Here is a 25357-nt window from a genome sequence, read left to right as displayed (position 1 = left end):
GTTACAAGGTATCTGACAACCCTTTTTTGAACTCTCCAGGCACCAGGTAATAATCCTACATACATGCAGGCAAAACACTCATACACCTAAAATAAAATCATCCAAAATAATTTTAAAGCAGGTTTGAAGCACACCTCTGCCCTAGCACTGTTCAGGGCACAGACCAGAGGAGATTGCTGGCTGACAGCCCAACTGATAAAAGCAGGCTCCAGGTTTAGCAAGACCCCTACCTCAAAGGAACAAAGCAGAGAGTCATAAAGAATATCATATTTGGGCTCCACACACTCATACACCCACGTACACATGTGTACATATACCATGCCACCAAAGCACATACAAATTAGCAGTGTTTCTAAACAATACTACACCAACCATGCCACCTGTAGAACACAGACATGTATCCCCTTGCAGGGAATATAAAGGAGTTGTCTCATTTAATCTGAAAGTTCATATAGCCTGTAATTTGAAGTAAAGCTGCGACAGTACCCAAGTATATTAATGGTGGATATCCTCAAAGTAAATACAATTCATTAGTCACGACCGCTGTCCTGTACAGTAACACAGCCATAAGTGTTACTATCACTCAACCATCTCCCAGAGACTCATCAGTTTTTCTTCCATAATTACAAATTCCCTAAGCCAACCATGACCTACACCTTCAGAAGACCAAATCAGATTAGTTATCACAGGCACTGAGAAACAAGATAGGTATTACAGACTCTTAATTAAAATGTAGGCAAACCAAAGCATGAAATCTGGTTATAATTAAGGTGCAAATAAGAAAACACAATAAAACATTTTAAGTTCCAGTTTCTTTTTTTTTTTTTAACAAAGCCTGTTTTTGTTTCTTAATGAAACTGAAATTTCCCCAGTATATTCCCCAAATGCTCTCATACTGGGGTTTCTAAACTTGCTTTTTCATCTCTTGAACAATTAAAACGTAAGTTTCTAAGGAATTTCCCATGAATTTTCCCACAAAAAAAAAAAGCAAGGTACTCCCAATTATGTCTTTTCTTATTTGCAAAACTAGTTAACAGAAAACAATGTTCCATTCATTTTTAAAAATCAATGGCACTGTGTTTTTCAGGTAAGGACCAGCACATCTGTAGATAGCACAAGTGAAGCCTCCTGCGCTTCTTCCACCTAAACCAACACTCCGAAGGTGTGCACGAGTTTCACCCCAACAGGCGAAACACGGCAGGACAAGACCGAGCAAACGACATCGGCACTACAATTCATTAGTAACATTGCAAACTCACGTACAGACTGCGGTTAGTGTTAAGAAACCACACGGATTACAATACCTGGGATTTAGTGCATTCCTTTGAGCCAGAATGAAATGAGTGCCATAAAAAGAGGGAAGGAAAAGAGGAACAAAGTCAGACATGCTACACATTGCATCTGCCAAAATGAAGATCACGTTTCTATCAGTGTGGTTGACAGCGTAGGGCCGGCCGCATGTACTGCGCTGTGTTCTTTAGCCATGCACTGTACAGTTATTGTGAGTCGCCCCAAGAACACTCATGCAACCCAACTCTCTGAGACCAGCTTTCCGCCCTAGCCCACCACTACTCAACTTCTTTCTGAGAGATTCTGTTACGAACAATATGACTCACAGCAAATGAAGAACGATCATTTCCATTTAGATCTTTTTCTACCGTGTCTATCAAACATATAAAACAAATTTTGTTTTCCTTGTTAAAATCTGTTTAGGTCAAATAAATTTTATATATACATATATATACATATACATATACATATAAAACTAAAATACAACTTATACTTCAAAAAGACCTAGTATTTTGAATTATAAACATGACATTGCCACTCTTAATTCATTTAGTAAAATTTATACCAATTGGTCACATATTGATAAAAAACTTTTATTTTAATATTGAATTGTTTCTAAAAGTAATATATTGTTTAAAAATACTTTTTTTAAAAAAATCTCACAGCAACACAAAAAACTGTATTTTAAAAAAACAGGCCAAGGAAGGGAAATGACATATGGAAGGGTAATGAAATATTTCATAAAAGACAAGACACAGCAGACAAGATAAACCGCTATAATAGGACCCTCTGACTTAAGCACCCCACACATGCCCATTAGGGTAATCCAGTCAAGGTGAACACTGAGCAGGGAAATCTGCACTTGCCTGACTTTCTTAGGGTGGAAAGGAATTTAGAAAAACAATTTGTAACTTCTTTCCCTCCTTCTCTCCCTCCTTCCCTCCCTCTCTCAGCCTTCTTTTTATTTTTTTTACTCAAGGTCTTGGTCTAAAGCCCTGGCTGGCCTGGAATTTGCTATGTAGAACAGGTGCACTTCCAGCCTGCAGCAATCCTCCTGCCTCTGGCTTCCTCCCAGTGCTAAAATAACAGGCAGGCACCACCATTCCCAGTTTCTTTCTGATACCCAAGTCTCTACAACAGACAAATGGAGCTGCCTTTATAGTAAACAAAACTCAGTTCTTCACCGAGAACTCAAGCAAAGGATTCTCCATGATATACTGAAAAAGTGCATGGAACAGGCGACCACAGGTGTTCAAAACCCTGTTAAAGACTTAACTACAATGAGCTCTCTAAGAAACAAGTGTGTGGACAGGCAGGCATAAAAGGTGCTCAACCTACAGTTAACTAACACTGAGTAAATGGTCTGGTCTACACACATTTTCCATGGCGCTTGCCTGCAGAAAGGAACACTGGGAAGTACAAAGTAGGTAACCAAGCTATAGGCTAATTTCATATAATGGCCACATTCTGTATCCATGCACATTTAAACCCTTTCTCTGTTATGACCTGTGCATTAGAATTCGGGGTCCTTTCGTTTTGAAAACCAAGGAAAGAAAGAAAACTGAGGCTCTGGACGGACCATACAAGTTTATAGCGAAGGAGCCACCATCTGCGCCATGGCTTCTTCAAATGTGAAAGACAATTTGCTTATCAAATGTCTACAAAATGGGTCCCAGCACTGAAAAGGTCTTTAAACCTGGTTAGCAGAAGAACTGCAGAGCATCTTCTCATTGAGACTGTTTAGAGTCATTCTCGTCTCCGTTTTCCGCACTGAGGAAGCTGAGGTAACAGCATCACAATAGAGCAAAAACCCACAAAAGTAATGGGGAAGCTTTACGCATATCTACTTCTTAAATAAACGCAGGTATGATACAGGCAAGAGAGGGGTGCAGCGCAGGAAACTAATTCCTTGAATTAAGGGAACAAAACTTAAAAAAATACCTAATCAAATGTGACATGCTTATCTCAGAGAAAAGTTTAAGGAAAAAAAAAAGAGCTAAGCAATGTCTCTTCTTGTTTCAATACTTTCTGAAATCTATTTAGATGACATGATGTATGCTTCCACCAAAAGAAAAAGCAAAACTCAAAAAAAGAAAGGAGAGAGAGAGAGAGAGAGAGAGGAAAAGAAAAGAAAAGAAAAGAAAAGAAAAGAAAAGAAAAGAAAAGAAAAGAAAAGAAAAGAAAAGAGAGCAGGTGGAGCTCTACGAGTTCCAGGAGAGCCTGGTCTACACACAGTGAATTCCAGGTCAGCCAGGGCTACCCAGGGAGACCAGTCTCAAAATAAGCAAGTAAGTAAGTAATGCAAAAATAATCAAACTGGGCATTTTAACCATGTTTTTATACACCCATACCCACAAACAGAATTATGACAAGCAACAATTCTTTGTAACTTACCGTATGGTAGCCTCTAGGTAAAGGGGGCTTTCCCACGGGGTAGGGATCCACGGTGTCAATAATGGTTTGTCTTTCACCTTTCTGGTTGATTTTTCTAAACCTTCTTCGAGACTGTCTGTGGGAGGCTTGACGCTGGAAATATTCTTCATTTTCATCCATATAGTCCACCTGAAAGCAAACCCCGCAGGTCATTCATTTCTCCAGTCAGGACGCGGTACATCAACAGTAGGTGCAAAAATAAACTCACACACCGTCTACATCCACACACTTTGCGGGTCTCTCCAGACAAACTTTAACCGAGTCTGCACCTCTCTGAAGCTAACTGGCTTTCAGCCACTCTTCTGTGAAGAGGCTTTCTCAGTTCCACGTAGGAGAATCTGGGTTACTCTTCAAGTCCCTGTGGTTTCAGGGGAAGAAACTTCAAGGAGTCTTTGTGCTGACTTATGAGTCAGAGAGGTCATGGGATATGTTGCCACATTCTATGAATGCAGCCGCTGCTGGTAACTTTAGTGCACACACACACACGTGCACACACACACACACACACAATCAAATCCATTTAAGAAAATCTGTAAAAATCCCCTGTAATCCTGAATGATTCAGTCAGCCATTTCAGCCTGAATGATTCAGTTCTGCCAGCAGAACCACGCTAGGAAGTCAAGGTTCCTCTTTCGGCTTCCTTTTTTGCTTATTAGTAATTAAAAAAAAAAAATCCTCCTTTTAAACATTGTAAAAACTTCTCATGAATACACCGACAGAGAATAGTCAGTTGATTCATCAATTATACTCTTCAGGGTAGCTCACACAGAGGCAATCTCAGACTCCACTCACAGGAGCAAACTCACTACTTCTTTTATTACTGTCAAAGTATGAAACTCCAGGAGCTTAAAAAAGAAAGTTCTGCAAAATCCCAAAACAATATTATGAGGGGCAAAAAAATCCCAATTTGAAACACTGGAAAGCTCTATAGTCCATCCATACTTTCCATAATCCTAAATTTTTACCGCTACCATCCTATTTTCTTACTTTCTGAGATTTGGCCCCAACTTTTTACTAAGTCTAGAGAGGAAGTTCTTACTGCTGACAAAATTCCTCTCCAGTATCATGGGGAAAATCCAGTCTCTGAAAAAAAATGACTTGGAGTTGCCCATCAAATATTTAATCAAATGTGATCAAAAAAGTTCCACCATTACCACTCATGGCCATCATTTATCTTACAAGTTTCATTCCTGGAGAGGACGGGAGATGGGGACACACAAAAAGTGGGTACCAGGGCTGGGTACCTTACCCTCCCCACCCACGTCTTTGCTTTTGTTATTTTTAAAGAGTGCCCAATATCCTCTCCTAAAATCATTTTTAAGTAGTAAGGACTAAGTACCACAGACACTTTTCCTTTAATGCTTTAATGAAAATAGTTAGGTTGCTAAAATCGCTGTTTCCATTCCATGCAATGCCTTATCTTAACGTATCTTAAATCACACCACTGTGAGATTGAGGTGTCAGGGGCTTTAAATTCACAAGGTGGTTCTCTAATTTTTCATTCAATTAAAGGAATTTCCAGGATTGCCTCATGTTAACTGCTCCCTGAATACATCAATGGAATTCACTTCAAGGAACTTGTTCAAAGGCTACTCAGAGGTAAGCTTCTGCAGTCCCAAAGTCCCCCAAATTTCAGTTAAAAGACATAACCACTGATTGAATTATAAAGTTCAAACACCACATACTGTCTCTTGTCAATCTTCTATCTCCTATTTTTGAGTTTCGTAAATAATTACAATTATGAACTCAAATTCATAATTATTAGACAAATATGTTACAAAAACACAATACTTTATTAAGAATAGTTTGTGAAAGAGCTCTTATTTTTAAAAAATACTTTATGAAAATAAAAGGTTCAGGAAGACATATTCTTACCACAATCATTTCAGAAGGCTCTAACACAATGCATTCACAGCCACGCCTAAAGCTTCCTGCAGAACGCTTGCCAAAACTAGAAAGGGGTAAAAAAAAAAAAAAAACACAACAACAACAGATTCAGACACCAAGAATCATGAATTAGGAATTCAAGCTAACCTCCAACCACAGAAAAAATTTTAATTATAAAAGCTGCACATTAAAGATGTCTTTAGTCACTATTATACAAAGAAAAACAACAAAATAATTTAAATTCCTAAATTCCAATCGTGTTTTTCTGGAAATTTGTTTGCAAGTTAATCATGAAAGTAAAGAAGAACTGATATAAACACATTCTGTGATGGACTGTTTAAAACCATTCCTAATGAGGTGAAGTTGTGGAATATTTCAATATAGATAGAAATGGTCTAACTGTGAACTACAAACATGTTTATAAAGGAAGTATATGTTAAAGTCAATCCCCTTTTCTAAGTCAACATGCTTGGACTCAATATTACTTTTATATGGGAATGTACTTATTTTCTAATTTTCCTGATCAATTTATTCCAAACGTTTTAAGAAAAAGATGCCAACACCACAGGATTGCTCTTCTGTGAGTTCCAAATGGTGTGCACAGACGTGTGCAAGACTATCTTCCTGAAAGCTCTACCTGGGAACTCAGACAGGTTCCTCTGCCCCATCCCGTGAACTCCCCTTTAACTCCAGAGAGGACTGCTTTTTGTTTTTTAAATTGTTTTGTTTTCTTGACATTCTGTTTACAAACTAGAACTCTGGTGTGTCGTGGCGATTCGGACCCGCCTTCTCCATCCACGAACTGCCTGTCTCTACCCACCTACACCAAAAACTACTTTCCCTCTAACACAGACAATTTCTCAAAAGCTTCCGTGTAGACTAAATGTACAGCTCACCATGTTACATGTATGTGTTTTAGTAATCTTTTTATTTATAAAGTTTGCCTAGTACACAAAGTAACTATAAAACAAAACAAACAAGCCAGCTAGGCTTCACTATACCGCTACACACACATCTATGACTTTTATCTGTTTGTCCTCCTATCGCCCTTGGTTTCCCTGTTCCCTCTGATCTGCTTCCTCTTGTCCCCCTCCCACTTTCTTGTGTTTTGTTCTTTGAATACAGATTCTGCATCTGAGAGAAAATATGTGGCACCTGCCTGAGACTGGTTTATTGCACTCAACACAACAATCTCCAGTTCTCCAGCCTTTGTTCAAATGATCAACATCTATTTTTCTTACAATGAAAAGTCCACAGTGCACACACAACATCCTTCTAAGGGGGGAGGATTCTAACCAATAACTAATTTTAAATGAACACCTCCCCACTCCACCCCCGGGTTAATTAAGCATTCGGAGTTATTTCTATGGAAACTCTTGCTCCTATTATAAGGTCCTTATACCATGACACATAGTGTTTCATATACTAGGAACTAAGCTATGAGAATGAAGAAAGCAGGAAAGCATTCTGTGTGATCAGTAGTCGCTCCAACCACTTCATCTGTTGACTCATTCACATGGAGTCATCACTTATGTTCTTCTGGGCTTCAGACTGGCTTTATGGGAGATCAAAACCAGGATCATGGGTAACACCATTGAATCATACTTTTTAAAAACACTTGAACATGCATTCAGACATACTAGAAGATATGCAGTGCAGTGTGTCTTATGAAGTAGAAAAATTCTGCCAATGAGCTGGCAAGTTGGCTTAGTGGTTAAAGTCTTGCAAGGAAAAGGACTAGAGTTCAAATCCCAGGATCCACTAGAAATGCTGCATGGGTATGCTGGTGAAAGCAGGGTCACAGGATACATAGAGCTGGCTGGCTAGTAGAGAGTAGCCATCATTTAAGAGTTCTGAGACTGACTTAGAGGCACAGTCTCTCAAAGAATAAAGTAATTCTAGCCACCAGTCTCAGGGCTTCATAGCATTCGACCACGTGAAAAAATAACCTGGATATTTTACCATATCATCATTTTGATCCTACTACATGACAAGGGAAATGTTTATTGTCTGTTTAAGGTTTGTTACATGATGAGGTAAATGTATATTGTCTGTTTAAGGTTTGTTACTAAGTTGTGTGACATTAAAATCTGAAAGTGGATGAGAGCGGCTGTTGTACAGCTCAGAACGGTGTATGTAATTAGCACGAGCAACTCCCAGGTTTGACTGCCAGCACCTCAAAATAAACAAGCCAGCCAAAGCACAACTGTGAGACTCTCAGTTGTCGGATTTTATTCCATTTCAGGCCTGGACAATTGTATAAACCCGATTGCTTCTTTCAAAAATGCAGCACAGTAAAGAAATCATAAATATTTGTGGTGCAGACAATGTTCCTATAATACTTGATAAGGAAAAAAAATACTTGATAAGAGAAATCAAAGCATGCCGCCACAAAACTGTTCGAACTTCAGCGAGTGACGGTGGAGCCCCATCTGTGATGTCAGCAGAGCACACCATCGGCACTGGTATGCACTGTCCTTGTGCCCATGCCCCCATGTCCTATCCTATACTGCAAATCCTCTTACCAGCTAGGACTCAGTTTCTGAAGCCACCTCTTTCCACCCGTCACATAATGCCGAGTGACAGCACCCGGAAGTGCAAGAAACGGGAAGAAATGGGCAAACACACACAGGACAAACACTCAGCACTCTGAGCAATCAATTATACCTGTGTTTTCTTTAACTTGGCGTAACCCCATTTCCCTTTTGTCCATGGCCAATACCTAAGACTCTCCCGTGTTATTTCTTACATGTGTAGTACTTTGCTATCCATTCCTCTTAGGGTGTTCACTGGACATGTAACACAAATCAGTATTACCAGCACAGGCCCTTTAAACGTAAGAATTTACAATATATTCCTAAAACATGACCACTATTAGGTACTTTACAGTCAATGGAAGATGAGTATTCAAACAGCTGCAACCCAATAGCAGTCAGAACTGGCTTTCAGTGAGAGCGAGGTATCAATGGCCAGGCCCACTTACCAGCTGGCTGAGCGGGAAAAAGACCACTCAGCATTTGTAATTGATGGAGCAATTCAAATTCAGCAAAATCACACATGCAGTAAGAGCCTTAGGTTATACGGAAACACTCAAGGATCTGAATGTCAAATCCATGCAGGCCAAGTGTCCTTGGGCAGCCACTGCCAGGGCTTCAGCCTTCAGGAGGGCTGACTGCTGTTGCTTTGAATTGTGAAGATATTGGGTTGTTTTATTTAAATTTGAATTAAAATACTTTAAAAGTCATACCAGTCCTGTAATGGTTTCAGTATTTATATGCGCCTGTGTGTAAAACAAAACTAAAAAAATCAGTGTGTGTGTGTGTGGGGGGGGTGTACACAGTCAGTTAAGTTGCTGATAAGCCTTGGCTTTAACATTCAAAAAAACCTGTTGGCCCTTTTCCTTCATAGACACTGGCTTTTGACAGGTGACTGTAAAGAGAAATATCAGAATGAAAAAAAGTATGGTGTGTTTGTGTGTGTGTTTAAAGAATGCTCATGAAATCACTAGAACCTGTTTAAATCCTTCTAGGTTGTTCTATATAAATACACTGCACAACTTTGCTGCCAACTCTTCACCTCATGTAATTCTAGAACATCCTTATCATCTTTAGTATTAAACAGCCACGAGATGACAGATAAAAGCTACACAGGTCCACATTTGGGTTCTCTCTTCCTTCTGAAAATAAAACATGTAAGCCCCACCACCAGCCGTCCACAGAGAGACCACCTGCACAACACACGGTACAACAGTCCACCCCACCACCAGCCGTCCACAGAAAGACCACCTGCACAACAACAAACGGTACAACAGTCCACCCCACCAGCCGTCCACAGAGAGACCACCTGCACAACACACGGTACAACAGTCCACCCCACCAGCCGTCCACAGAGAGACCACCTGCACAACAACAAACGGTACAACAGTCCACAGAGAGACCACCTGCACAACACACCATACAGCAGTCCAGCCCACTAGCCGTCCACAGAGAGACCACCTGCACAACACACGGTACAACAGTCCACCCCACCAGCCGTCCACAGAGAGACCACCTGCACAACACATGGTACAACAGTCCACCCCACCAGCCGTCCACAGAGAGACCACCTGCACAACACACCATACAGCAGTCCACCCCACCAGCCGTCCACAGAGAGACCACCTGCACAACACACGGTACAACAGTCCACCCCACCAGCCGTCCACAGAGAGACCACCTGCACAACACATGGTACAACAGTCCACCCCACCAGCCGTCCACAGAGAGACCACCTGCACAACAGTGCATGGTACAGCAGTCCACAGTTTCAGCCCGCCTGAATATTTTTTGCACAGAACAATTTAAAAATTAAGAATTACAAATTAAGTCAGTTCTTCAAACCAAAATACACCAATGGGAAATGTTTTTACAGGTACAAATAACACGACATCCTAGCATCCAAAAGAGGTAACCAAAAATCACTGTCAGTGACAGCCTGCTAGATCTAGTATTCAAGTTTATAACCAGAAAGCACACGTCTGAGAAAGTCAGTCTTACCTAGTTTGTGTGAACTCCCACAGGCAGCAAGGCACGGGACAGGCGACAGCGGGAGTTGTTCCAGGCAGCCGACCCTGGGTTTCTGTCAGCCCGCTCTTTCCCAACTTGAGTCAAGAGCACTTTCTAATAGCGTTGAGTGTCCTAGAAAAGGCGGCAGCTAGGTACAGAGCCTCCTCTACCAGTGTCCCTAACCTTGCCCTGTGTATGGGCCTCCACATTCTCGTGTGCGTCAGAACTGCTTGGCGGAATGCAAGTTCTGCACGGAATGTAAACTTGCTCATGTCGGGGTATATGACCAGGAGATCACAGACGGTGGTGAAACCGGCACACCACGCTCACCAAGGGATCAAAACTGTCAGGCTATGAGACAGACTTTTTTTTTAATCTCTTCAGTTCTGGAAATAATTGCTAAATTTCATTATTCTCCTTAAAAATCTAACTAACTGTAAACAAAATGTAAATAATCAACTGATGCCTCTAAACCAAAATCAATTTATCTACTGATGACTGGGGCGGGGAGCAGTATATCCCATCATCTGTACAAAGCACGGTAGCAAGTAGTCAGCCCCTAAGCAACAGGTGAAGCCATTAATTTTATCCTCAAGAAATTTAATTTTATCACAAGAAAACTCAGGAAAGTAGGTTAAAAACTTGCCATAAAAATTCACTTTATCTTTTTAGTGTTTAGCTTTACTCAAAAATAACAAGTACTTAAAAATGAAACCATCCATCAAGTAACATATAAACTGTAGGGGGGGTGTGAAACTAGACATACATTACAGCATCCTAGAAACCTCCCAAGGCTAACTTAGAAACACTCCACTCCAAGCACTCAATGGCAGAGGGAAGCCCAGCATTAGCCCTTACTTACAAATGCAGCACATACAAAAATAACAAGGAAGGGCTCTTGACTGTGCTCCCCGTACTGTCCCACCCTCTGGTGAGTCCCTCAGCTGTCTTATCAACTTAAGGAGAAATATTAAGCATTTGGTATCTGCAATATGAACATTTCAATTTCTAAAAATCTAACCTGCACTGTCTTCAATGTCTTTGAAGCCCCAGTACGGCAAGAGCGCTGCCGCCGTCTATGGGAGACGTCCCGGCAGCAGCAAGCGCTCCCATGTTCCTGTTAGCTGCGGGCGGCGAGCCTATGTGCTCCTGGCTTGTGGCTCTAGCTGAGCCAACATTCCTTCTGAGGCTCGTTTCCTGCTTCCATGACCCACCCACCTCTCGGGGCTGCATTCTGTATTACGCATGTTGTATGGGCACACTCTTTCCGCATACCAGCCTCATGACCTCAGCAGCTGCCTGACAGACACTCTTTATCAATTTCTATTAATTCATTATCTACTCCTGCAAATCAAGGACAAGTAAGGAAATCGGCAGCGTCTGTTCTCCTTTGAGTCTTCAAGGTCAAATGCTAACATGCACCAGCAGCTGCAATTTCTGTTATTACCGTGGACGAAAGCAGTGCTAAGAACTGATTGCTCTCCACCAGAAAGAAGCTGAACTGTATGCACACCGGCCTGAGGGACTAGTGTGGTAAAGACTGACATACATTTACATCATTACCGATGGGCAGAGCTGGAGGAGGAGGCTGTTTGGCTCTTGCTTTCCCTCTTCCAGAGATAAAGATGTCCTTACCTCAGCCGTGCTAGGCTGTACAGAGCAGATTCCTGTCTTGCCCCAATCTAACCCAGCCCGGGACAGTGGCATAAGAGCTACACTTTGGTAGTGTCTATGTCCTCGTGACCCGTCTCGACAGACAGCTCAGCTAAATTATCTGCTGCTTTCAGTCCACACAGTGGCACAGACAGGTCTCTGCTGATGGCTGCGCTTCGGCACAGCCGCCAGTCGACAGGTTCTTTAAAAGTTATGGTCCATAGCGGACACCCCCTCAGCATCCCGTAACGAAAATGGCTTTTTACTGCTCAGCATTTCACTGTGCAAAGCTGGGCACATCGAGTCGAATAGAGAAGGCAACTCAGCTGTTGTACCTATCTACACACTAGTATTTATAAAAGTGCCTGAAGAAACAAAGAGAAAAATACATTAAGAACTATATGGTTCACTAATTAAAAGGGGCAGTTGAGTCGGTGGGTGACTCAGATTGGCCATAAAGCAATAAGAACCTAATATCATTTCAGGAATGAGAACCAAACATCTCAGTCTAGAAACACATTTACATGAACGGTTTCAAATCACAGCCAACTAGCAAAGCTAGCTCATTTCAGGAGGTAAAATGTCTTTGGAAGTCAGGACCTAAGCAAAACTTGTCTGAAACAAGGTAAAGAATATTCACACATACATATAATTTACTACAAAGTGAGTGAGTAATAAAATGCCAATTTGTTTAACTCAGCTGAGGGAAATGGAGGTTTCTCTCATGAATCACATGCTTGTGGCATGAGTAAACTGACTGTTCCTTCCAATTCTACCAAAAGGCAACACTGATGATACTGTTTAAATCTGTTTCAGAGTCTCCCTGATAGACTGAATAATAAAATCCTGTGGCTTACCATTTAAAAGTTAAGCATTATATTAATATGAGACATGTTTGAAGGGAAACTTTCTAAGGGTTGGAATAAAAAGATACCCATGCTCATGGTCTGGAGAGCTGATGTCTGGCAGCAGTCCAGGCAATCCAATCCGATCCTAAATAGCATTCTTGACACTGATAAGCGGATTTAAATCGATATGGGAAGGTGGAGCTATAGAAATGATTCTGACAAAAAACAAAATTGGTGTTTGTCACGAATGTGCAATTGTGCACACAGACAAACACACAGAGGGACTCCAGATCTGAGTAAATGGTTTTCAGGTTTGTTTTTGATTTTCTTATTTTTAATTAAGCATTTTAAGTAAATGTTTTACAATGAATTCAGTGAGTTTTTTAAAACATGTTAAGATAATTCAATAAATTAAGAAATATTCCTTCGGGGCAGGCAAGATGGCTCAGACAGGAGCCATGCAAGTTTGGTAACCTGAGTTCCATGTCCGGAACACACAGAAAAGTAGGAGAAACCCCACTCCACAAAGTCATATTTCTGACTAAACACACACGCTTCATGGCACATATGACCTCGCATACATACAGACATGAAAAGATTACATTCTTTCAATGAATTTTCCTAAAGCTATTGCATTCCACAGGCGAAAACAGTAAGCCTCAAACCATTCAGAAAAATTAACTCAAAATGAATCTCAGACACTAGTGGAAAACTTGACAATATTAAATTCCTAGGGGGAAAAGGCCTGCGAAAACTTACGACATCCAGGTTAAGAGGTCATAAACAGGACACCCAAAGTATGATTTTTGATTTTAAAAGATTTTAATAAACTAAAAGCCTCCTATTTAGGGCCAGCAATACGGCTGGAGATAAAGATGTTTACCACCAAGTTAAAAAACCTGAGTTCAGTCACTGGGTCCTACATAGTGGAAGATGAGAATTGATTCCCACAGGCTGTTCTATAACTTCCTTGTACCTTTGCACATGCAAATCTCTCTCTCTCTCTCTCTCTCTCTCTCTCTCTCTCTCTCTCTCTCTCTCACTCACACACACACACACACACACATAAATACTGTCTTTTTAATTTAAAGCCTTGGCTTTTAGCTAAGAAAAATGCAGGCCAATATGACAATGATTGAGAGAATATTTTTCTAAAATATATTTAACAAAAGAATTGTATCCAGAATACACAAAATGCTTACAAGTCAAAAATAAATATCCAATACTTTTTTTTTTTTTTTGAGCAGAAGCTCTGAAACAAACCACGACAACAATGGCTGATATAAAAATGTCTGACAGTACAGCAGTAGAGACAATAGGAAGCGACCGGACATCTCAGTGGCCATCATGGACACAAACAACTACAGCCGCTGTGGGAAACAGCGCGGTTGTTCACAACACAGTTCAATAAACATCACGAAACACAGCAGTTCCACCCCAAAGCAACCAAGAAGCAACAAAAACAGACTGTCCACACGGACACATATTCACGAACATTCACAGAAGATGAAAGCAGAAGCGATCCAATCTACTATTTGTACATCAGTGCTTTGTGGGAGATCTGTACTACCTCGTTTATGAAATTTAATGTGCTCAGGGAATCTGGCCCTCGGGTTGGCACTGGCCTGCTGAGATAGGCAGGGAGGGAATTCTGCACTGGGATGGACTGGAAGGCAGGGTTTTAAAGCTGCCCAAGTCTGGCCTGTGGCCTTCAGACAGAACTATATCGATCCCTCTTCCTCCACATATGACAGCTGTCTCTATGTTTACCTAACTTCCCTCTACCTGGCTTAAAGTGAACCAGTACCAAGTTGTCTATTCACATGCTTGGTTCTGTTATTTGTCAGCATGCGTCACTCGATATACCTAAAACAAATTGTGCTCATTCTACGTACCTCACTTTCTCCATATTTGTTAGAGCTGCTGAAGGCACCATAGCTCTCCAGACAACCATGTTAAACATGTCAGAACCATCTCTAAGTCCTTCTCGTCTGTGACAGTGAATGACTGTTTTTCAAAGCAATCAGTTGGCATCCGATAAGTTACTCTGTCTGCCACAAGGGCCCATCTATCTCTGTCCTCAAAGAATGCCAGCTGGGGCCATCACTACAGCACCCTCTGCTGTGAGCATGCTATCTCGTGTCAACTAACCCAACCTCCCAGAAACCCTCATTCCAATGACTTAATGGCCCTCAGGCATTCTTCAAAAGTCACTTGCTGGTGGGAGTGGTTAGCAGATACCTCCCCTCTACAATGTCTCAAGACTATGGTTACTTCATACTGACACAGTATTCGGTGAGAAATCTGCTTTAGACACAAGGATGCTTTCACACACATGTAACTTACATGAGCTAAGGACTGGTATGAAACCTAAGTAAAAGACCTTTTTCACAATAACTCTTAGAGCTGAGACTCCAAAAATTATATAAGTTAAATTCACAATCAAGTGACAATAAAAAAAAAACCTGTAACGAGATTCTGAATTACAGTCAACTGTTTCCTTAGATGCTCCTATACCACTGTGACAAGAAAACACAAGACTCTATGTATCATTTCCCATTCAACCTGAGATACACAGCTAGTTTAAAGTAACAAAATGGAATAATCTTAATCTGTTATTTTTCTATTTGTAAACCAAATTAATTTCAGTAACATATTTATTAAGTTCATCTTTATGAGCCATAAATAATACAATAAAGCAAAGGAAAATGTTTTTACAGAATTTGATCACTGCTCCCATTTTTAAATGCAAATGTCTTTATCCCAGCACTCAAGAGGCAGAAGCATGGGCAGAAGGAACTCTGAATTCAAGGTCAATCTAGTCTACATAGCAAGTTCCAAGCCAGCCAGGGCTACCTAACAAAACCGTATCTCAAAACGCACAAATAAAGAATGCATAAACAAAAAATGTTATCTAAATGAAATTACACATTAAAGAAACTCAGTAGTTTATCATTATAAAAACATAAATAAGGTAAAAAATTAAAATGTATTCCAAAATATCTGACTTAAAAACTTAAGATAAAACCTGCAATGGCTATTTTTGGTTGTTAAGTTGACAATATCTAGAATTAGTTAAAACCAAAGTGGCTTGGTATACCTGTGAGGGATTTTATCTTAACCAAATCATTTGAAATGGGAAGACCTGATGTAGGAGGTTCTTCTGTTCATATGTTACTTTCATTGGTTAATGAATAAAGAAACTGCTTTGGGCCTGATAGGGCAGAACTTAGGCGGAGAAGACAGAACTGAATGCTGGGAAGAAGGGCAGAGTGAGAGACGCTATGGATCTTCTGCCTGAAACGGATGCTGGTTACAATCTTGCCGGTAAAAACCAGTCAGGTGGTGATACATAGATTAATAGAAATGGGTTAAACTAATATGTAAGAGTTAGCCAATAAGAGGTTAGAGCTAATGGCCAAGCAGTGTTTAAACTAATAGTTTCTGTGTGGTTATTTCGGGTGTAATCTAGCCGGGCGGCCGAGACAAACAAGCGGGCCCTCTCCTTGCAACAAAGACCCACTTTTAATCCAGATCTTTTGTGATGGGAAGATCCAGCAAAATCTGGGCCACACCTTCTGGTGGTGGCAGCCTATATAAAAGAAGGAAGCTTTCTCTTTGATGCTTGCCTTCACTCTTGCTGGCAAGTTCATTCCTTCACTGGCATTAAAATCTACTTCTTCAAGATTGGAGCATAGCCTGGCTGTGGCGCACGCCTTTAACCCCAGCACTTGGGAAGCAGAAGTAGGCAGATCTCTGTGAGTTCAAGACCAGCCTGGTCTATAAGAGCTAGTTCCACAGTAGGTTCCAAAGCCTGTTTTGAAGGAAAAAAAGAAAGATTGTAGCATATATGGAAGATCAGCTGAGGCATCCAGTCTCATGGACTAATCAACTACTGTATTCTTGGGCTTTCCATTGGTAGACAACCATTGTTGGACTAGCTAAACTATAGACTGTAAGCCACCCTAAAATATTCCATAGACAGACAGACAGACAGACAGAATGAATATCTATTTCTATCTTTTGTCTCTATCAGTTCTGCTCCTCTAAAGAACCCTTATTAATACAAAAATATAATTTAAAAAAGGATTTATGAACACTAAATAGCATTTCTGCTATTTTACATTTAACTGTAAAAAATAAATCCTATCATCATAACAAATTAAGAAACAACCAGGGCAATGGTGCTAATACAGTGAGCACACAGTTCTAATTGATACCTGAGCACATTAAGAACCCACGATATTTAAATTTGTATATAGAAAGCACTTATACATCTAAGCCATTGCTTCTCTTTACTCATTCCAACTGGTGCTTTCAGACAATTCACAGCATATTAGAAAATTGAGTGGGGCATATATTACAGACACTTTAACACATCCTTTAATTCATAAAACAATGAAAGATATTGTTCCCAGAACTATCACTTAACTGGAAATTTTATTTTATGAAAGATATTCCAACTTCATGGAATTTAGCAAAATCCTTAACTAATGCTATTTCCTATTAGAATATCTAGTAAAAAGTACCTGTTTCCTTAAAAACAAAATTAGTTTCTACATACATATTAGACATACCTTAAACTCAAACAAGTCACACAGGACCTGACCATCCCTCTATCATGCCTCTGAAAGCAGCCAACACAAAGCAGAGCTGTGAACCCCTCTGCAAGTAGTAGCGGACACAAGATTCAAACATTTAGCGGAGGAAATCGATACTGTGTTTCACTATATATCTCAGACCTTACGACCTTCATAAATACCATAATACTTTTCTGTAAGAGAAATACGGCTGTGACAAGATGAATCCTCACACGTTTCCATCAAGGGTGAGCAGGAGCAATCCCCTGGCCTCAAGCATGTGATAACAACTGGCACAGCACCCACCACACACACAGACCTGAGAGTCCTGTTCTTTAATGCCACTTTCTTGAAACTACCAAAGCCAGGATTCAACTACCACAAAAGCCTGTATCTATATGTACAGCACATCCGTATGCTGTAGTTATAGCAACCCAATTCCCAGCCTGATGATCCAGCAACTGAACTCTGTCCCTAGAGGAGAGCTTTGCTCCGTGCCTTGGGTATCACCTCAGAATACAATTCAAAGGAGAAAGAACAGTTCAAATAATGTGAAATATTTCTGAACATTTCAGGACTTTTTAATACTAAAGCAAAAAAGTACACTAATATCCAAAGGATTGTTGTAATATATGCATGCACTGGAGTCTCTATGTATTTGCTTGACATCTTGATGTAGAAATGAATCTGATTTCTAATTTTAGATACACCACAACTGGGATTAAGTTAACTCTTCTCAAACCACATTTACGTGTGCTTCATTGTTATCTTGACCTCATCAGGAACTCCCTCCCTGAAGTTCTTTGAAACCTTCAGCATATACCTTGACCATGTGCCTGCCATGGGAACACCAGGAGTTGGTCAACTTTAGGCAGGACCCAGAGGACTCTGGGATGAGGCAAGACCTAGGAGAGTGTGCTAAGCTGACAAGAAGCATGGACACGGACTGAGTGTAGTAGAGAAGACAGTGAAGAGAATACCCAAGACAGAGAAACCCTAACACGCATACAGGAGACACGGTCACCTACTCCTTAGCCATGTGTCACTGCAGAGTAACCGACTACATATCCCAGAATCCTGGGGTCCTGGGTGGCCTGAAGGCCATGTGACTGTAGTCTACTTAAGGCATTTAGCTTGGGCACCACCATGGGAAAAGTAAATTTCTTGGGTTTTTTTTTCCCCTTTCTTCTTGCTTAGAGATTTGAGTAAAGACATGAAACCAAAGCTCTGGCCTCTTTAGAACCCACAGGCTAACAACAGCCCGGGAAGAAAACAGCCTGATGCTTTCTTGTTTATGCTGTCACTACAAAACTACCCTGGATCTACATGCCGGGGTTCTGACCCAAGAGAAAACAGTCCCCATGCCCTATTTATGTAACAACACTGTAACCAACACAGGAAACTACCTGACGCTTGGTAGGATACTCAGCGCAAGACAAAGCCAACCACTTCCTGTGAGATCCCCCAGTTCTCTTCCACTTTGCTACTTCATTATTACTCCACGTGTCTAAAGGGGACTGAGCAGGAGCTAGAGGGCTTCCCCCACCCCAGCGGCTCAGCTCTCACCAGCCCTCTTCCTTCCCTCCCTCTCCCTCTCGCTCTTGCTGCTTGTTCTCCATGTAACTCTGGCGTCAACAAACATAGGTCATTGAAATGTGTCTCCCCCACCCCGAAAGGCAATGTTACCATGATACTGCTTTAAATATTTTTAAAGTAATCTGGAGGGAGGGGACAGAACAGTTTACGACCTAGTTCTGAATCCAGAGGACTCAGCAAGCTTTATTTTTAGGTGACTGCTCGATTTTCGGCCCCGCCCCTTTTCAGAACTTCCAAATGGTGAACCCCAAATGTAAAATCGCATACCTACTCACTCAATTGAAGCCTGAAAAAGAAGGCGAACACTTCATGTGTGCGGGTGTTGCTGTTATTTCAGAAGGACAATAGATGCAACACAGATTCTTAACAACTATCTGCTAAACCTAATTCTTCACCTACAAAGTCTAATGCTGTATAAAATGCAAGGCAAGCAGGCCGGTTTTCAAAACTTGCCACTGAGGGAGGAATAAAATAACAGCTCTGACCTGGGGGCCAACCGACACAAAAACTCACACTAACAACTGGTTTATATACGCACATGAGACTTTGATTCTATTACAGACTCACTTATACATACTCTTAGAGACAGAGATCAAACTGACCATTTTTAAGTTAAAAATAAAATCCTCTCACCTCCCCCACTATTATCATTAACTGACTGCATTATCATTATCATTAGCTTGAACTACGAGCTGGAATCACTTGCTCCAGCGAAAATGTGTGACAATGAACTGGGTGGCATAATGTCTGAAATCAGCATTCTACCCAGCCTAGATTCTGCCACCACAGAGGCAGTCTGTTCCAGAGAAGGATTTGTTCAACTGTCAGACCTGGGGAGATGGCTCTGTAGTAAAGTGTGTGCCGCATCAGCAGGAGGACCTGCACGGATTGTTCACCTAGCCTGCTGCAGCAGATCCCATAACCTCAGGGCTGGGGGTGGGGAGACAAGAGGACTGAAGCAAAGTAGCCATAGCCAGCAGAGACCCTGCCTCAAAATACAAGGTGATGAGAAAGACAGCCAACAATCACCCTTTGGCTTCCACGTGTGTGCGCTCATGCACACACACATGGCTTTGCTGGAGTGGGGGTTGCCCTGGAGGGAGTGTGTCACTGTGGGGTTGGGCTTTGTGGTTTCCTATGCTCAGGATACCACCCAGTGTCTCAGCTGACTTCCTGTTGCCTGCAATGTGTAGGACTCAAAGCTACTCCTCCAGGACCACATCCGCCTACACACAGTCATGCTCCCCACCATGATGAGACTGGACTGAATCTCTGAACTGTAAGCAAGCCACCCCAACCAAATGTTTTCCTTTGTGAGAGTTACCATGGTCATGAGTTTCTTCGCAGCAACAGAAACCCTGAGACACTCTTGTTCCTCACTTTCATTGCAATCATTTTGGCAACACCCAAGATCTAAGGTTAATGTCATTAATGGGCTTCTTTTCTTCCACCAAGCTTACAGCTTCTACTCTGACCATAGCATAAGCAGGAAAGGAAAGAGACTATATACCAATGGATATGACCCTAAAAGACGTGTAGGAGGAGTCGTCACACTGGCCATACTTGCGCATTTCCTGCTCCTGTTTTTTTCCTCCACGCACCAGCAAGAGGCCCAGAGAAGATCTATCACTCGGACAGGTACTTCAAAGAGCACGACAAGTACCAGCGTGTCATGTTATGCAGAGGACTCTCCAAACAAGCACCAAAAACTCATGTGATGTCTGAAGAAGAGCAGGGAGACTGGGTGTCTAATGGTCTGGGATGCGCTAATTACATGATTTGCGAGCCAGAGTCACATCCTTCTCTTTGGACAACCTCTTCCAAAAGAACAACGAAAATGAAGTGCAGCTGGTATCACTTAAATGTACAAATCCTTCCTCCATACCTGTGCGTGAGCTGTACTCTTCACAGCAGCAGAGCTCAGCTAAGTACAACACAAGTCGGTTATTTTAAGTTGTTAAAGATGCATTTTCTTTTTTTTTTTTTTAGTTTTTCGAGACAGGGTTTCTCTGTGGCTTTGGAGCCTGTCCTGGAACTAGCTCTTGTAGACCAGGCTGGTCTCGAACTCACAGAGATCCGCCTGCCTCTGCCTCCCGAGTGCTGGGATTAAAGGCGTGCGCCACCACCGCCCGGCAAGATGCATTTTCTTGTAGTTTTTTCCTTCCTACAAGTATCTGCTTTACTCTACCTGTTACTTTTGTATAAAGTCTGTATGCTGCATGTGTCGCTATCGTTGAAATTATTTTGACTCGACCTTTCTAATAATTTTACCCCCAGAAAAGATAAACATATTTGAAACAGGAAAAAAGATGTGTACGTGAAAAGAGCTGACTGAAAACCAGGTTCATAAAAACTGGGCGGTCAGCGTCTCTCCCACACTGACCCTTTCCAGGGAGAGAACTACACACGAAGCTACGGCAACTTCATTACAGCACCGGCACACGGCCGCTTTCCTATTAAAACCACCTCGGGACTATTCCTAAGGCAACACCACCCAAGGAAACAAACAACTCGGGCAGAGCAAATGCCACCAGGTGCAACATGAAGGAACAGCCTATATATAGCTCCAGCCTGTCACTCGGTCTGAAAGACTGTTCCTTCGTCCCATTAAAATCCTGACTCACAAGCGTTTGACATGCAGCCAGCCAGAGAGTAACTTATGCCATGCGTTGGAAGACTCCAGGTCCAATGTGCTCACAGAACAGGTCTGAACTGCAAGTCCCCGTTCTTGCAGAGCAGGAGCCTTTCTGAACACTGGGTTCCTTCCAGGAGTGGGAACAAGCTGTCACTTGACTGATGGCGGTTGGGAAGACGCCATCAGAGGCTCCCCCGGGCTCCAGAGCGTCGTCTACAAGCTTCATTTGTGCAGTGGCAATTGCACCGTGATGATTGCAACGGTGCAGCCTCTAATTGGTGCCCTTCCAAAGCCCACTCATCGCAGTGGGACTCGGGATGAAAATTTACAAGTTACCCTTTACAGTTACTGAACTACACTGTGGAAACTGAAAGTTATCAAGAAAAACCCTTCATAAGGATGTGTGTATGTATTTGTGTGTGTGTGTATTTGTGTGCATAGACATTTTTTAACCAATGCCAACAAGATAGAAAAGATGGTTGTATGTCAAGACTGCTCTTGCTTATGGGCCCACCTGTGCACATATAACCCCACATACCCACAAAGAGGTTTAGAATGGAAAACATCACAACATGAAAGAATAACCTTGGATGAGAGTTCAAGGAACAGACTCCCTTCGTTTGGAAATGTAGGGCTATTCATTTTGTAATTTCTTTCTATACCAAAATCACATAATTTTTACAAATACCCTTAACTGGGGTATTCCTGGACTAGTCTAGAAATGTCAGGCAAGCAGATCCTCTGAGGAATAAAATGTCATGTCCTGTGCTATCTGCCCTTCCTCTGGGAGGAGAATTCCTAGAGTTGCTCCTGGAGCCCACACGCATTCTAGGCTAACTCCTAGAAGGTGTAAAGCCCCACTAACCAAAGCACCCCCCGCCTGTACAATGCTACCTGAAGGACAACGGCAAGATCCAACGACCTCACAGAGCCAAGTGTTTTAAATGGTTCCTAGCAAATCAGGTTCAGTATAAAACTCTTCCTATTTGGCTCTTTTAAAATCATTTTATTACCATGACATTATTGTTACAAGCAGTACTGTACTACCAATGCCAGCCTCATTATTATGACTCTCGCTATTAGAAGAACAGCAACAAACAGGCTTCCCACCTCCACTGGATCATTTTCTCAAAGGAGCAAGCTTGACTGTCTGACCTTAGGAAGCAGAAGGAAAAGAGGCACACACGCACCTCACTTTCTTTTATTTGCCCTTTGACCTCCGAGGCTCATCCCACCCCTTTCTGGCACCTCACCCAGGCCAGCCCTAATCTATAGTGTAAAACCACCTATCTCCAGGATTTTACTGGATCTGACTTCTCATGAGAGGAAAGTAAAGTAAATGTTTCAAGACTCATGTAGTATTTATTTATGTGAATGTGTATGCCTATCTCTGTCAAAGTGTGGAGAGCAAAGGAAGCCTTGAGAGAGTATGTAACATGTCAGGAGTGGATGATGCACTGAATGAACCAATGCCTCAGACTTAGTGGAACTGTCAAAGCCTTCGGATCCATGTAAAAGTGAAAACAATTGACCAGTGTGTGCAAAAATTAGTAACAGCAGTTTTCTCCTCACAGATGACTGCAACGTGGCCCTCTTCCCCAACAGCGACTCACTCCCAGGCTGTACATAATACACACGCTACGATTTCCAGGTTGTTGTGTTCATTCCCTGGTCACCCCAGTCAGACTTTGAGGACCAGGCCATACAGGACACAGTGTGCACACATGTGCACCTGAGTAGAGGAGCCCATGGATGCCAGAAGAGGGTGTTGGATCGCCTGGAGATAGAGTTACAGGTGACTGGGAACACCTGACATGGGTGCTAAAAATCGAACCTGGTCCTCTGAAAGAGCAGCATGTGTTCTCTCCAGCCTCTAAAGTAAATTCTTAACATTACCCTCATCCTTTCAAAATGGAGAGAGGTTAGGTGATAGAAAGATGAGGTTATATTTTAACCAATTTAAACATTTAATAACATAAAATACTTGGTTAAAACCAAATAAAAGGGTACTTGTGATAAATTCATAGTAAGGAAAAAACAGAATGAAATCTCTCCTGAAACACAGTAACTAACCTTAACACAAGTGGGCATGTCTCAGGAGATGAGCCTTTCCAGCCACAATTAATTGGACCAGAGGTGCATACCTGCCCCGGCTGAGCCAATCATATTATATCCTAAAGTATCCAAGGAAAACAGTCAAACAGCATAAGTCTTAGCAACACAAGGTCATAAATCAACAGTCAACACACACACGCCAAAGTCACGGGGAGAGGAAGCACAAAGCCAATCTACAGACAGATGCAAAACCAAGAGGCCATATGGTCCATAGGGGCAGTGGAGTCAACATCAGTTCCTGGCTTCATTTCCAGTCCCTTGTGATCTCAAAGAACATTCTCAGCTGTCCTCAGATGTTTATATCACTGCATCCCATAGGTTAGTTCTTCTTTACCAAAGTCATCCTGAAACTAATCTCAATTGCTATGAACAAAAATGTCCCAAAACACAGCCGACATAGCCGTTTAACAAATTTTCATGTCACCAGCATGTTTTCACCCATCCCTTGCTAAGGAAATTAGAATGGTATCTGTGACATAAAACAAGCATTTAAAAAAAAAAAAAAACAGAAAACAAAAACGTTATGTGTAACAACTCCAAAGCACTGCTTTGCTTCATATCAGCAGACTAATTCGGTAAAGTAATTCAATTCTGCAGAAAGAACTTCAAGATCATTGCATTGCTTGTCTACAACATACCTGCTCCTCGGAAGAAACATGGATTCCTTAATGAACACGGAACCAGAAAGGAGTATATACCAGCAGGTGCCAATATCATCAGGACTGGAAAAAGAAAAAGAAAACAGAAATCAGATGATAATCCACAGCAACAATATATGTACATATGTATGTATGTATGTACATATGTATGTATGTATGTATGTACAGTGCAGATGGTACAGCAATCCGTGCTGCTACACACAGAGTCACAAAAGGCGCCAGCATACAGCACAGGTGGAGCACATTACCTTACGTATCAGAGGTGTTCTTAAACACTATCATCACCAAAACATAGCTAAAGACACCCACTGGATTATTTAAATATTTTTAATTTTCCTTAGATCTATCAGCACCTGACATTCCAGGTTTGGTTTTTCTGTCTAATTTTTTGAGTAAGAAATACCTTCCCTTGCTTCAGTGAAACAAAGAACACACACTTGCATGGAACTCAGTGCAATGAAGCCCTTCCCTGTCTACCTTTTCCTCACACTTCTCCATCACACACAGTATTTTGAGTACCGTCACGTATATGAATACGTGCATACATAATTAGATGCCTATTTACTCCGTCATAGAAAAAAAAAGTAGGCTAATCTTATGAACGTCCTTTCCTTAGTGGAAAGAATCTTTCCGATGGAAAGACTCCACTGTGCCTGTGTCTCTGCCCGACACAAGCCACCCCTAGTGGTGGTCATTTCAGTTTAACCATACGCAGTTGGGGTGGGGGTTGTTAAATCATCCTGACCACGTAGGTAGCATCTGTCAAGGTGGCAATATTAATCATGACATCTTCCGCAATAGACGGCAACTGCGTTATTATTATCTTCTAGTCTGTGCCAAGTAAAAAGACTACCAGTTACTAGGCTCAAAACTAGCTACAACTTTTTCTGATAACAAAAGATAAAAGCACTGTATTAGAAAAGAGAAACAAGGAAGATTTGTAAATATACCTTAATCTGTTCTCACAATGTTACCTTGATCACAAACAGGTTGATACAGAAAAATAAAATCTTTGTTTTAAGCTTAAAAAAAATTTTTTAATGATTTTATGTGTACAGGTCTTTTGCCTGCATGAATGTCCATGAGCCACATGTAAGCTTGGTGCCCGCAGAAGCCT

The 25357-nt window shown here is 41.5% G+C and overlaps 1 protein-coding gene and 1 pseudogene across 4 annotated transcripts in view; one reads left to right on the top strand and one right to left on the bottom strand.

The window, feature by feature from the left end:
* The window catches only part of Rapgef2 (Rap guanine nucleotide exchange factor 2), a 203968-nt gene that overhangs the window by 101031 nt on the left and 77580 nt on the right, over positions 1-25357 (bottom strand). For 2 of the 4 annotated variants that reach the window (XM_057756814.1, XM_057756812.1), the window contains exons 4-7: positions 24220-24303; positions 5599-5674; positions 3685-3852; positions 1305-1322 (exon numbers count right to left, since the gene is read on the bottom strand). In XM_057756814.1, the coding sequence (XP_057612797.1) occupies positions 1305-1322; positions 3685-3852; positions 5599-5674; positions 24220-24303 (346 nt within the window). Of the gene's footprint in view, positions 1-1304; positions 1323-3684; positions 3853-5598; positions 5675-11175; positions 11260-24219; positions 24304-25357 lie in introns of those variants that run through there. The other 2 variants (XM_057756815.1, XM_057756813.1) reach the window with 2 other exon arrangements.
* LOC130865740 (cyclin-dependent kinases regulatory subunit 2-like) lies at positions 15940-20672 on the top strand (annotated as a pseudogene).

This window comes from Chionomys nivalis, chromosome 24 (genome assembly GCF_950005125.1).
Source record: "Chionomys nivalis chromosome 24, mChiNiv1.1, whole genome shotgun sequence".
Classification (NCBI taxonomy): Eukaryota; Metazoa; Chordata; class Mammalia; order Rodentia; family Cricetidae; genus Chionomys; species Chionomys nivalis.
This window is presented reverse-complemented; position numbering and strand designations above follow the sequence as displayed.